Raw genomic sequence first — 12438 nt, forward strand, 5'->3', positions numbered from 1 at the left:
AAGACATAATTGTCATGGACAATTGTGCAAACAATCAAAGTTGCAAACAGCCTATCAGAATACAGACATGTAATTTAAAAAAAATTAAAAACAAGTTATATATGCATATATTAAATTAATAGTTTTGTTCCTCTGTTGGATGCTGGCCTATAACTGTAGCAGGGAAGTAATCGAGGTACACAAGAAAAAACTGGGTAAATGGTAAGATTTTCTACTTCCTATTAGAAACCAACCCTGGTGGCCTTGGATTGTTACTACCAGACAACACAAATATGGTTCTGAATATAAGTTTTCCTCATGATGATTAAAAAATTGGTCCCAACAATATTATTTCATAGTCTTAATCCCCACTGTATCACAAGTATAGAACAAAGTAGTGTTCAAACATCATTCCTTGATTTACAAACAAATCTGATGAGGACAATCTCTCAATAAGTCTTTAAATATGTACTGGTAAATAACTTTAATTTGATATAGCTTTAACTGATAAATGATTAATGAACTCTTACATATACATTTACACCTATAAAGTGTTACACTCTATGTACAAAATTGTGTACAAAAAAAGGCGATGCTATTTTATTTTTAGTGGTCATCTAGTGATAGAAAAACACTGTCTTTATTGCAGTAGTATTTCTGTGACTCAGATGTGACAATTTGCTTCTAAAGACAAAATATTTAATAAGCCAACATAAACAAAGCGGTGATAATAATGGAGTAAGCAATTTAAACACTTAGAGAAACCTTTTTTTATCTTAAAATTCAGCACTAGATTAATTGAGATAAGCATTTCTTAACCAATACCATTTGTTTTCATCATAAGATAAAGTATTAAAGATTATAGTGTCTGACTCCATCATGCTGAATGTTGGAATTCATCCTACAAACCTCAAGCCAACAAAACATTAATTGAGAAAATTCACTTAGAAAACATTTGTAAGTTTAACAGCAAGTGTAATCTATGTCAATGCTGAAATTTCCATACAGAAGAATGATGTGGAATGAAAATTTTACTTGTGTAATATTGCCTATTTTGCATCACATGGCTTTGAACAATCACAACAGAAATCCTAATTATGAATTTACACAAAAGTTTTTGATTTTAAATTAATACTTAAATCATTACTGATATTTCAGAATTTATCACATATCTGGTATCTTGTATTCAAAAAACCATAAAACTGTTTATAGTGTTTAAGATAACACTCTATTTGGTGAAACATGAGGCCTACCTTCAGTATAAAACACTTTGCCATTCCATGAGATAATCTTATAAAACTAACACCTGAATATGAGACATATATACCCTGTACAAAAACATACACACGAAACAAAGGGCCATAACTCTCTTTATCTTGGGAAAAACAACCCATTTTTAGTATATGATACACCGTCATCCATAACATCTTCATCTGTTATAATATAATGTCAGTAAAGAGCGAGAGTATCAGAAATATTGCCCCTAATATTGCCTAAGGGACCTTCAGATTGATGGACTTGACGCCGGTGTCAATGGACAAAGTACAAATCTTTAGTCCCCTGCTGTAATGCGACTGGTACTTAAAGATAGGATGCAAACCCTTAGTTCTCTCCTATAGAAAAGGTTGGGGCTATTGTCGAATACCTTAGCAAGCTGACTAGATTAACTACAAATAGGTGAGGCCGTAATTCAAGTACCACATCACATTATTCTGACTGCATAGAATAACTAAAGATCTTCTCGTAGTGGTGAATACTTTTTTGTCCCTCGTTTGGACTTGCTTTGATCATGTTTTTCATAGAAGTTCATGTCTTCAACACGAGCTTGAAAGTCATCTTCTGGAACACTACTGAAATTAACACCTTCATGATCATCCTGCAGCTCTACTGTCCAAAATGGTTTTGCTGCAGGATGGTCCTTCCACTTTCTATAAATGATGATTCCTGCGATGGCCGAGAGGATGAGCACCACTAACACACACACCAATGCAATCATGACTGTGTTTGACTTTGATTTCGGCTTCAGATCCGCTACAACACAAAAAAAACATAAGGAAAGTATATACACAACAAGTATTAAAATATGTATGTAATGATTACAAAATTTTATTATATCTATATTGATATGAAAAGTGATACATAACATTCCCAAACACGACAGTGCAGGAGCTTTATTGATAGAAAGGAGAAAATCGAGATCTTCTATATCAACATTAATGAAGGATGAATTTCATGTTCTGCAAAATACACATCATTATCTGTACAAGAGAAGCATTCTGAGATTACATGGTTTACCTTTGTGGGTACAATTTTTGTGAACATTAGGGTCTCCTTCATAGTCTTTCTTGCATTTACCACAAGAAAAACCTGTTGTATTATATTTGCAGTCAATACACTCTCCTGAAGTAAACAAAACAATTTTGATTAGTTACAATAAATTTCAAACCACTCTAAATGCATATTTTCTTTTTTTCATCTTATCCTTTCTAGAGACAGTGGTAAATATTTCGAAGAATCATTATTTTAACATCATTTAAAATTATTGATACAAACTATGATTTTTCTAACAGAAAAAAATACCAGAATTTTTTAGCACTTAGAACTAAACAAAAAAAAATCTTCAGTAAACAAGTTTTTGAAATGAAAAATACAGTTCTTACAGGTAATTATAACTTTAAAGTACCAATAAGACAGAAACATGTTGGCAACCAGCTATAGACAATAGTAGGAGCTATTATTCTTCTTTTTAAATTCCTTATCAAAAGGGTTGTGTATACATCAAATGTCATCCTCCTGAAGCTATGTGGATGAAGTATATCTTACAAACAGGAGGCCCACAGGCCTTAAGGTCACCTGACTATTATAGACATATATATCAAAGAGGCCAAATAGGTCTAAAATAAATTGCTTAACTAATCTACAACTTATAAAGAAGACAATGTTGGTTCATAAAAACACTGTCTGCAAACTTGAAATCATATCCTTTATAAATGCTGCTACACAAAAATGTCATTACTACACAAACATTGCTTGTTGAAAAAGAAATTTTAAGATCTCAAACCATTTAACCAAGGGAACTTGATTAAAGGTCAGGGTCAATTATTTTAATAAATCAATAGCTCTTCATCCATTTATGTTAAAGAACCAATATCAACAGCCTGGACCTTTTTTATTATTGCGAAGGGCTGGTTTGAAGATTTTAACACATTTGACCTCTGTAACCTTTAAAATGAGAAAAGGTCAATCACATAAACAAAATTGGTAACCCTTCGTCCCAGCATGCCACAGGCCCAATATCAGTACCCTAAGCCTTTTTGTTATTAAGAAGAAGTTGTTTAAAGATTTTGACATAATTGATCACGATGACCTTGAAAGTGGCTCAAGGTCAGTAATAGGAAAAAATTTGGTAGCCCTCAATCCCTGCTTGCTACAGGTCCAACATCAGTACCATGGACCTTTTGGTTATTGAGAAGTAGTTTAAAAACCTTAACATATTTGATCCATGACCTTGAAGGTCGGTCATGGTCAATAATATTAACAAACTTGTTAGCCCTTCATCCCAGTATGTTACAGGCCCAATATCAGCACCCTGGGCTTTTTGTTTATTGAAAAGAACTTGTTAAAAGACTTTATCATATTTGACCCCTGTGTCCTTGAAAATTAGTCAAGGTCATTAATTTTAACAAACTTGACAGCCCTTCACCTCATCATGCTACAGGTTGCATATCAGCACCCCAGGCATATTAGCTATCGAGAAGAAGTCATTTAAATGGAAAGTTTATGCACAGTGACAGACAAAACATGATGGCTATATGGCATCCTGGCCCTTCAATAATAACTTAATAACTTAAAGGTATGTTGGCTCTTGGAGATTTAACTGCTGTTTCATAACCTTAAATAGCATCTGACAATATGTTCTGACCTGTATGCCTACTAGTTATATAATCTCACCTGTATATGGGTTGCATTTGTCACTGTTCCCTTTACAGGCGCATGGTTTACAGTAGTCTGAGGACCCATACCGAAAATATCCTTCAGAACACTTATGACATAGATTCCCAGCATATCCATGCTTACATTCATCACAATGAAGAAATTCTTCCTCTGCAAAACAAAATCATGGTATACACATATGTAAATCATATTCTAACAATTATCACTCAGGTCAAGTAAGTACTTAAATGTTAGGGACATCTAATTATGATACAATGGCCATTTTCAAAGACTTAAGGTGTATAGACACATTTAAGTTTGTTAAGAAATCAGCATAACCAGTACAGCCTTGACAAACTCATTACCAACACAACTGATTTATATGCCTAAAGCCTTGGTAAATGTTACATCACTTTATTAACAAATTTACAAAATTATCTGGCTTGTGTAGGTCATCACGTACATCTATGTCCAAACTGATGACCAAGTCCTCAAGCAAAAGTGTATTTTATTTCACTTGGATAGTTGTCATATAGATCAACTTTTTCCAGAAACAATATTTTTGTCATCATTTTTGGGCAATATATGTAAAATCATGGACAATAATAACTAGGTCTTTCTTCAGTTATACTGTCAAGAACTTGTATTAATACAGTTGTAAATGTATTATGTATGTAAATGTATGGTACCATAGTGGTACAGAGTATGATTTAAGTAAACTAATAATAATATTAAATATACCTTTTTTCATCTTTATCCTTATTATGACAATTTAACTTCCCCACACATATATTTATGGTACACTGTATTTGCAGGGAGACAACTCTCACTTGGAAAGCAATGAGATTTACACATTTCTTTCTAGTGGCTACATAAACTGTGTGACTTGTTCATATTTCATTTCATAAGATCTGTACATTATTCCTCAAAAAAGTAGTTTGATTAATATGTTTCATATTCGTATAATTCAGCAAATTGTGACCTCAAAACATGAACTAATTTCATGTATTTTCATGTAAAATTATATCAGAATAACTTAGGAAAACAGAGAAGCTAAAATAATGACAATGATGCTGAAGTGAACAACCTAAAATATTAAGCATTTTCCACAATGTTTTGACTTACTAAAATGACAGGAACCTGTGGAAGCATCATCATCACAAGGACATTTCCAACAAGGCAAGCCTGCAGCATTCCTGTAATAGCCTGCAGCACACTGCTCACAAAACAGGCCCCCAAAACCAGACCGACACTTGCACCATTTGCGAGAGGTGAAATTACAGGCATAATGTCCAGGTACTGTTCCATATGTGTCACATTGGCAAGCTGTTAAAATAATCCAGGTAGGTTAGGTCTATACAGCAAGTCAAAAAGTATAAAATTTTACAAAAATTTACACATGTCAGAAAAGAATGAGAAAGGCATTTATGTCCATAAAAACAGTTATGGTTTTAGAGTTCCATTTTCTATAATATAAGTAACTATATATATACATATATATATATATATATATATATATATGTACATGAATTACATACATTTAGTGGTATCAAAGCTGGTTGTAAAATAAGATGTATTGGCTGTAAGAATCTTGTTCCCATCATACACAGCAGACACATTTATTCTGTAGGTGGTGTTAGGGGTCAACTCTGTAAGGTGCAACTCTGTTACAGTCTGATTCACTTGCTGTTCAGTAAAATTAGCTGAAATACACAACATGACATTATAGACAGTATCTATCACAACATTTCCGTTTCTTGAAACAGCTTTTGACAATGTAACTGACATTAACTTGTGCTAATTCTTCACACTTACATTTCAATCATTAGTAACCGTGTTATATATACTACATGCAAAATATGAACTAATTTATTCTGCAATCAGCCAATAAAGAGCTAACATGTAACTTCAGGGTTGGGCTTATCATAATATTACATTTAATGAAATCTTTACCTACACTTCAATACAGGTTAGCTTCATATATACTACAAATATACGAATATTGTAAGTTTCCAACTACAGTAACAGGCTTCTTTCAAAAACGTTTTGCAGAGAATACAGAAAAGTAGTTGGTCTTTTAATATATGTACCATTATGTCATACCTACAGAGTATATCCAAGATCTGTATCAGAATTAAATGACTACCATGCCCAGAACTACATGCATGTAAACATACACCTACATATAGCTTACTTGTCAGCTATATGACTTTTATTTTGCATATTTACATAAATGAAGCCGTCACCATATCAGGATCACAATATCTAACATATCTTAGACAACAATTTGTTATATTATTAAAACACATGTAATGCAAATTAACTGAATTTAAAGTGGGGATATATTCTTCTGTACACAGATATAAACAAATGAACTTATAAATTTCTATCTTGAAGAACCAGACTGTGGAATGAAAACAATATAAATTGATGATTGATGAATATTATAAGAAACTAATTAAAATTAGAGTATTTCTTTGTTTTATCAAAAAGCCTGAAGAATAGGAAGATTTACAAGTATTTGCAAAACTTTGACAACTGTTAGTGTTACAGACAGCTTTAAAGAAATCATTCCATTTTAATGACCCCAGAGTTATGTGACTTAAAAACATATATATTGTACATAGCATTTTTATCTACAAGGCCAAATGACTACAAATAAAACTTCTTTATATACTGTATAAGCAATGTCAATATGCATAACATGGGGAAAATGGACACATACTTGACCCATCTTGCCACCACTTCACAATGTAGCCTATCAAATGTCCACTGAGGAAATTGACAACATCTTTTTTTTCCAGGGGTTGTTTGTCTTCAGAATCATTATAGTGAACATACTTTGGTGTCCACGCTGTCCATATTGTAACATTGTGTTGATGCTGAGTAGATGTATAGTCTGCTGAAGAAGAATTTGTTGATTCTGAGCCAGTTGTCGTTGTATTTGTGCCTTGAACAGAACTGGAGTTTACAGTTTCCATGGAACTGTTATTTGTCACAACTGAAACAATATCTGTGGTGTTTTCAGATTCTGTATTGTATGTATAAGATACTTCCTTTTGTTTGTCCAACACTTCTGTCACAGTGTCTCCGTTTGTATCACTGTCAATATTACCGGGTGCAGGTTCATTTGGGTCCCCAAATGTGTTATTAAACTTCACGTGTATGTAAACTGGAGGTGCAAACCAATACACATATGCAGTCTCATCAGATATGTACCCAATAGATACATTCATGGGTGGATACAGTGTTACATACACACCTACAAAATATAATAAACATTCATTAATGTTGTTGTGGTCTTAAATACAATTTGCATTTTCTATTCAGTTAGAACACAATGTCAAATAACCACAATTTTATGTAGTGCTGGTTTTATTTGTTTTATTAAAAACATTTTAAAGTCAGTACGGTTCTGGTTATGTGTTCAGTGGCACAAGATGTTGGCAATGTGCAAACATCATCACTGAATGCAAACAAATCAAAATGTATATAATAATATATAAATATATAAACAAAATATTAACATAGGAACTTAAATTCCAAAACATGATCATGTACGTTTATATTACATTAATATATTCAACAATAAAATAAGTACCTGCCCATTTTAGGGTCCAGGTATCTGATCCATATGGAATTTGCACCTATAATTGTATACTGTATTGTAACATATGTTTTAACTGAATATCATATATTAATCCATTTGGTTGTGGTGTCTAGAATATATATATATATATATTTACATATATCTAATCAGTGGATATCAGAGATAAGACAATCCTAAGTCTTCATTTATCAGGTATTATTAATATGTGTACTACACAGCGTTTTGTATGATACATTAATAACTTCCGTAACTTGTCAATCGCGATTGCAACAGTTGGTTGATCCTATATAATCCTAATCTTTTACAGAGAGTTTGATTGTTTTAAGGGAAGAATCTCGATAACTGTATCATAATAATGTATACAAACTACAAGTTCAAGACATCACCTGTTATCAAATAAATATAGTGGTCACTCATTACTGATCACTGACCAACAACATAATATGCAAGACAAATCAAAGTTATAAATGTGTTGGGATTTCGTGATGTGTATAAATAGCCTTGCAGTCAACAAACCATAGCAATACATCTAGATCTACATACCAGCATGTTCTCGCTGACATATTGACGGAACTAATAAAGTTACAGAAATTCCACACACTAAAGCAAAGATCAACGACATTTTGAAGTGATGTCAACATCAACCGCGTATATTGTGACATGAAAATTATACGACAGCCCGCAGGGTTTCGTGAAAAAGTTTACCTTCTTCACGGAAGAGTTCTTCTAAGGGTGGTAACTTTTCCCGCACTGTTCTTTTAATCACTTAATTAAATGTTAGATTTTGATTTTAGACGAATCAGAGTGCGCAATCTGTACGTGAATATTATGCTTCACAATAGCCGTATTTTCTTTTGGAACACCAGCAAAATTTGCAGGAAAATCATATTGTTGGTGGTGTCCATTAGGCCTACGGTAGACAGAAGATGAAATATGTCTGTAAATACAAGGAACTGTCATACTGATGAGGTTTATTGATTTGAGCTACTAAGTCATTTTTTCGGTAATTAATACTGGGATAATCGCCAATAAGTTCTTTGTCCAGTGTATTATATGCTGACCGAGACACAGGGACTTGTCACGAGTTCTCGGCCCACGGTGTACATATACAGTATAGTTACCTAATGTAAGTCACTATAACACATCTATATGGACCATGGATCGGAAATTTGTGCAAAATCCCGGTGCACCAGAAGGAGCGACTAGGACATTGAGAACCAGGTTGCACTAACGAATTTAAAATCACTTTTTCGCCCGAGGTCCATTAGTCAGTCTGTCCAATAAACTTGTAATTCGCATAAACCATTTTTTTTCTGCTAATTTTCTTAAGCAGTGATCTGCTTCAGGGATATCCGGATGAGCAGCGTATGTGAACATATGCTTAACTTCTGACTTGAAGAATCACTGAATTTAAACATATGTACCAAGTGTTTTTCTATTCTAGTTGTGTGTGACCCATTTCGAGCTTCATCGGAGTTTCAATAAGGCCAACTGTACAGCAGCCATTATATACATATTTAAAGTTCGCTACCACCTTTTCTGATAAACCAGTGCAGCAATGTCATCTTGCTCTTTGTTTTGCGTGCTATATTGTGAGGTTTAATCTAAATTCAGTATGGCCACCAGCAGCCAATTTTCATTTCACAGTTTGTCACAGCTATTTCAGACAGATTCTGAAAGGACCGCCTTGAAATAGTTTGAACAGTTTAGTATGGGTCATAGCTGTGCATGCCATACTCTGCAAGGATTTTCTGGATCACCGCTAGTGGCGCCCGGCCGGCCATAATAAATTTTGACATTTAAAGTTTGTAATCACTATTTTTTATCATGATATTCACGCCTTTTCTTAGTTGATTAACCAAAATGTCAGAAGCATTCATGGGATCAAATGTGCATAATGACTCCTACAGAGCAATACCGGATAGCAGTAGTCATGTAACACCAGCAGACTACAATGATAAAGTGCAAAGATATCAAACCAAGAAACATGCGAAGAAAAACCGACACTGTCCAGCACAACCAGCTACTACCCAATGGGTCAAATCTTAAATTGTCTGTTGTCAAAGAATAACAATTACGATGGCTGTAACCTATTTTAAGAACGATTTAGATACAAATTTAGAAGAGAAATTATCTCACACAAAAACAAAACATAAACTATACATTCAAACATATATTATTGACACTCGATCAAAGGGCACAAGTTCTTTCAACTTACCAGGCTCTCTCCCGACATCACAATACACACTAACTACAGATAACACCACTTACTGGGCCCTGTCACAACATTACAGTATACAATAACTACAGAAAACACAACTTACTAGGCTCTCTTCCGACATCACAATACACAATAACTACAGATAACACAACTTACCAGGCTCTCCTCCCGACATTACAATACACAATAACTACAGATAACACAACTTACTATGCTCTCTCCAGACATCACAATACACAATAACTACAGATAACACAACTTACTAGGCCCTGTCATAACATTACAATACACAATAACTACAGACAACACAACTTACCAAGCCCTCTCCCAATATTGCACTGCACAACAACTACAGATAACATAACCTTTCAAGGCCCTTTCCCAACATTACAATATACAGTAACTACAGATAACACAACTTACTGGCCCTGTCACAACATTACAATATAGAGTAACTACAGATAACATAACTTACCAGCCCCTTTCCCAACACAACTTACAGGGCCCTCTCCCAACATTACAATATACAATAACTACAGATAACACAACTTACTAGGCCCTCTCCCGACATTGCAATATACAATAACTACAGATAACACAACTTACTAGGCCCTCTCCCAACATTATGTTGCATAAGAGCTACAGATATTACGTCATGACATGATACAATTTTAATCATATACCAGCACTCAACTGTAATCATTTATATTCCATATATCGCAGAGAAGGAAAGAAGGCGAGGGAAGGAGGGAAAGATAAGGGGAAGTTCTGGTTACCTGGGTTAGCCACTAACTAGTTGTTAATTTGAAGTACGGTCAGTATACTATCAACATTAGTTTGGAATGGAAGCTCTGGATCTCCTCACAGAAATATATTGACATAGGGAACTAACTGGTTGGCTGCCAATGTACGATAGAGAATTTAATGAAACTGTTCTTGAATATCAAATTTGCGAACAAATGAAAAAAATGACACGTATCTGCGTTACCGTAACCACAATGGCAAAAATGTGATGGACGTAAATAAAGGAAATAATTTTAAAACCACTGCACTTGTGTCTGGTTCATGCTAAAAGAATCGCGAGGTATATTAGATATTTAGGTCAAATAGGTGGTATAGGCGATGTTCTCAAATTGAAAGCTGATAATGAAATAATATCTTATTTATTTACAGAAATATCTAGTATATTCCGCGAGGTAATTGTAGAAGGGGTAAATGCCTTTTAAGTACATCTTGGTAGTTATCTGGGTTACGGAGATCACGACGAATATCGCCTCTATAAGAGAGAAGCAAATAACGAAGATAATCCGGAAATTGTCTAACATAAATCTATAAAAAGGAAACCGTTAATGAGTTTGAATTTCTCGCGCGACTAGATCTTAAAAGAAGTCAGCCAGTCAGGATATAGTACCCCACAGTGCTGCAGATGAGAAACAAGTTATAAGACTGGTGGCTTCTAAATTGATTTTTTTCTAGGGCGTTTGACAGTTCATCAGAGCAACCTTCAAAGATACTGGGGACATATTCGAGAGTTGGCCTTATAGAAGACGTGTAAATAGAATGAATAGTCTCTTTGCTAATTTTATATTACAATAGTTTCAAAGTAGTTGCTTTAAATGACGCTCTTTTGACAACATTCTGAACATGGACATACCAATTACAATTTCTACTGAGAAAGACACCAAGATAACAACGAGAAGCATTGAAGGTAAGGTTAAATATCAAGAGGTCAAGAAGAGAATGGCTTTCGTACTTGAAAAAAAAGAGTTGCATTAGCCACTAATTGAACCAATTTTGTAAAGGTTGAATGTCATGGTTCAAGCTTTGTTCTATAACGTTTAAGTCTGCCGAAGACTCTTGAAAAGAAGAGATATCGGCAAAGATGTCTGGTAACAGTTTTCATAGCGTCGACAAGATCACTAATATAGAATTAAAACAAAGTGGGGCCGAGGACTGATCCTTGCGGTACACAAGCGGATATATAGTTGAAGAACCAACAACATTTCCACAAACGACAGATTGTTTCTTGTCAATTGCATAGGCATATTAAGAAAATGTTCCATCTGCTGATACATTGTTGAGTAACCTGGGAGAATCCAAGAATAGTATTTACAAAATATACCATAAGAAGATCTATATTTAGTTTCAATAATTTTCCATAAAATCAACAGTGCTTATCCAATAGAGAAAACCATGACATAATCTGGTACACAAACAATACACAAGTAGTAGAACAAGAAAACATCCAGCGGCCAAAATAACCAACACGATCAGAGATAATGACTTAAACGCTAGCTTGGAGTTGAGCTGACATAGAAAAACTACCGTCCTCAACACCAACAGCCGAGGGAACTACAACGTTTTCGACAAGGTTTTTCAATACTTCATTTGGGATATACGGTTGGCATGATCTTGATGAAGCATAGGACTTCTTTGCTGTTACACTATCAAAGGTCCTCAAAATGCATCGGTGAGAAAAGTCATAGAGCAACAGGCAACACGAAATCTAAGTAAGTGGAGGACCAAACAAGACTATATATATGTAAAAGAAAATGTCGACATCTTTACAAAATCATAATTTCAACTCAAATTCTATAACAAAAGGCAAAATATGAACAAAAGAAAGATTTACATCAAAAAGACCATGTGTTCAAGGAGGCTGGTCGCCTTCTGTTTATCGTCTATAGCCGCCATG

The 12438-nt window shown here is 34.2% G+C and overlaps 1 protein-coding gene across 1 annotated transcript; it reads right to left on the bottom strand.

The window, feature by feature from the left end:
• Nucleotides 1-1611: 1611 nt before the first annotated feature.
• On the bottom strand, nucleotides 1612-8144 carry LOC132549846 (uncharacterized). The gene is made up of 7 exons (XM_060213820.1): nucleotides 8066-8144; nucleotides 6638-7174; nucleotides 5451-5615; nucleotides 5038-5238; nucleotides 3931-4083; nucleotides 2275-2379; nucleotides 1612-2010 (listed from the first exon to the last, which is right to left on the bottom strand). Exons 1-7 carry the CDS (start codon nucleotides 8142-8144, stop codon nucleotides 1709-1711), a joined length of 1542 nt encoding a protein of 513 aa, XP_060069803.1. The 3' UTR covers nucleotides 1612-1708.
• Between the last annotated feature and the right edge of the window lie 4294 nt (nucleotides 8145-12438).

This window comes from Ylistrum balloti, unplaced genomic scaffold, assembly GCF_031769215.1.
Source record: "Ylistrum balloti isolate Yb309-2 unplaced genomic scaffold, AGI_CSIRO_Ybal_v1 Utg370078, whole genome shotgun sequence".
Taxonomy (NCBI): Eukaryota; Metazoa; Mollusca; class Bivalvia; order Pectinida; family Pectinidae; genus Ylistrum; species Ylistrum balloti.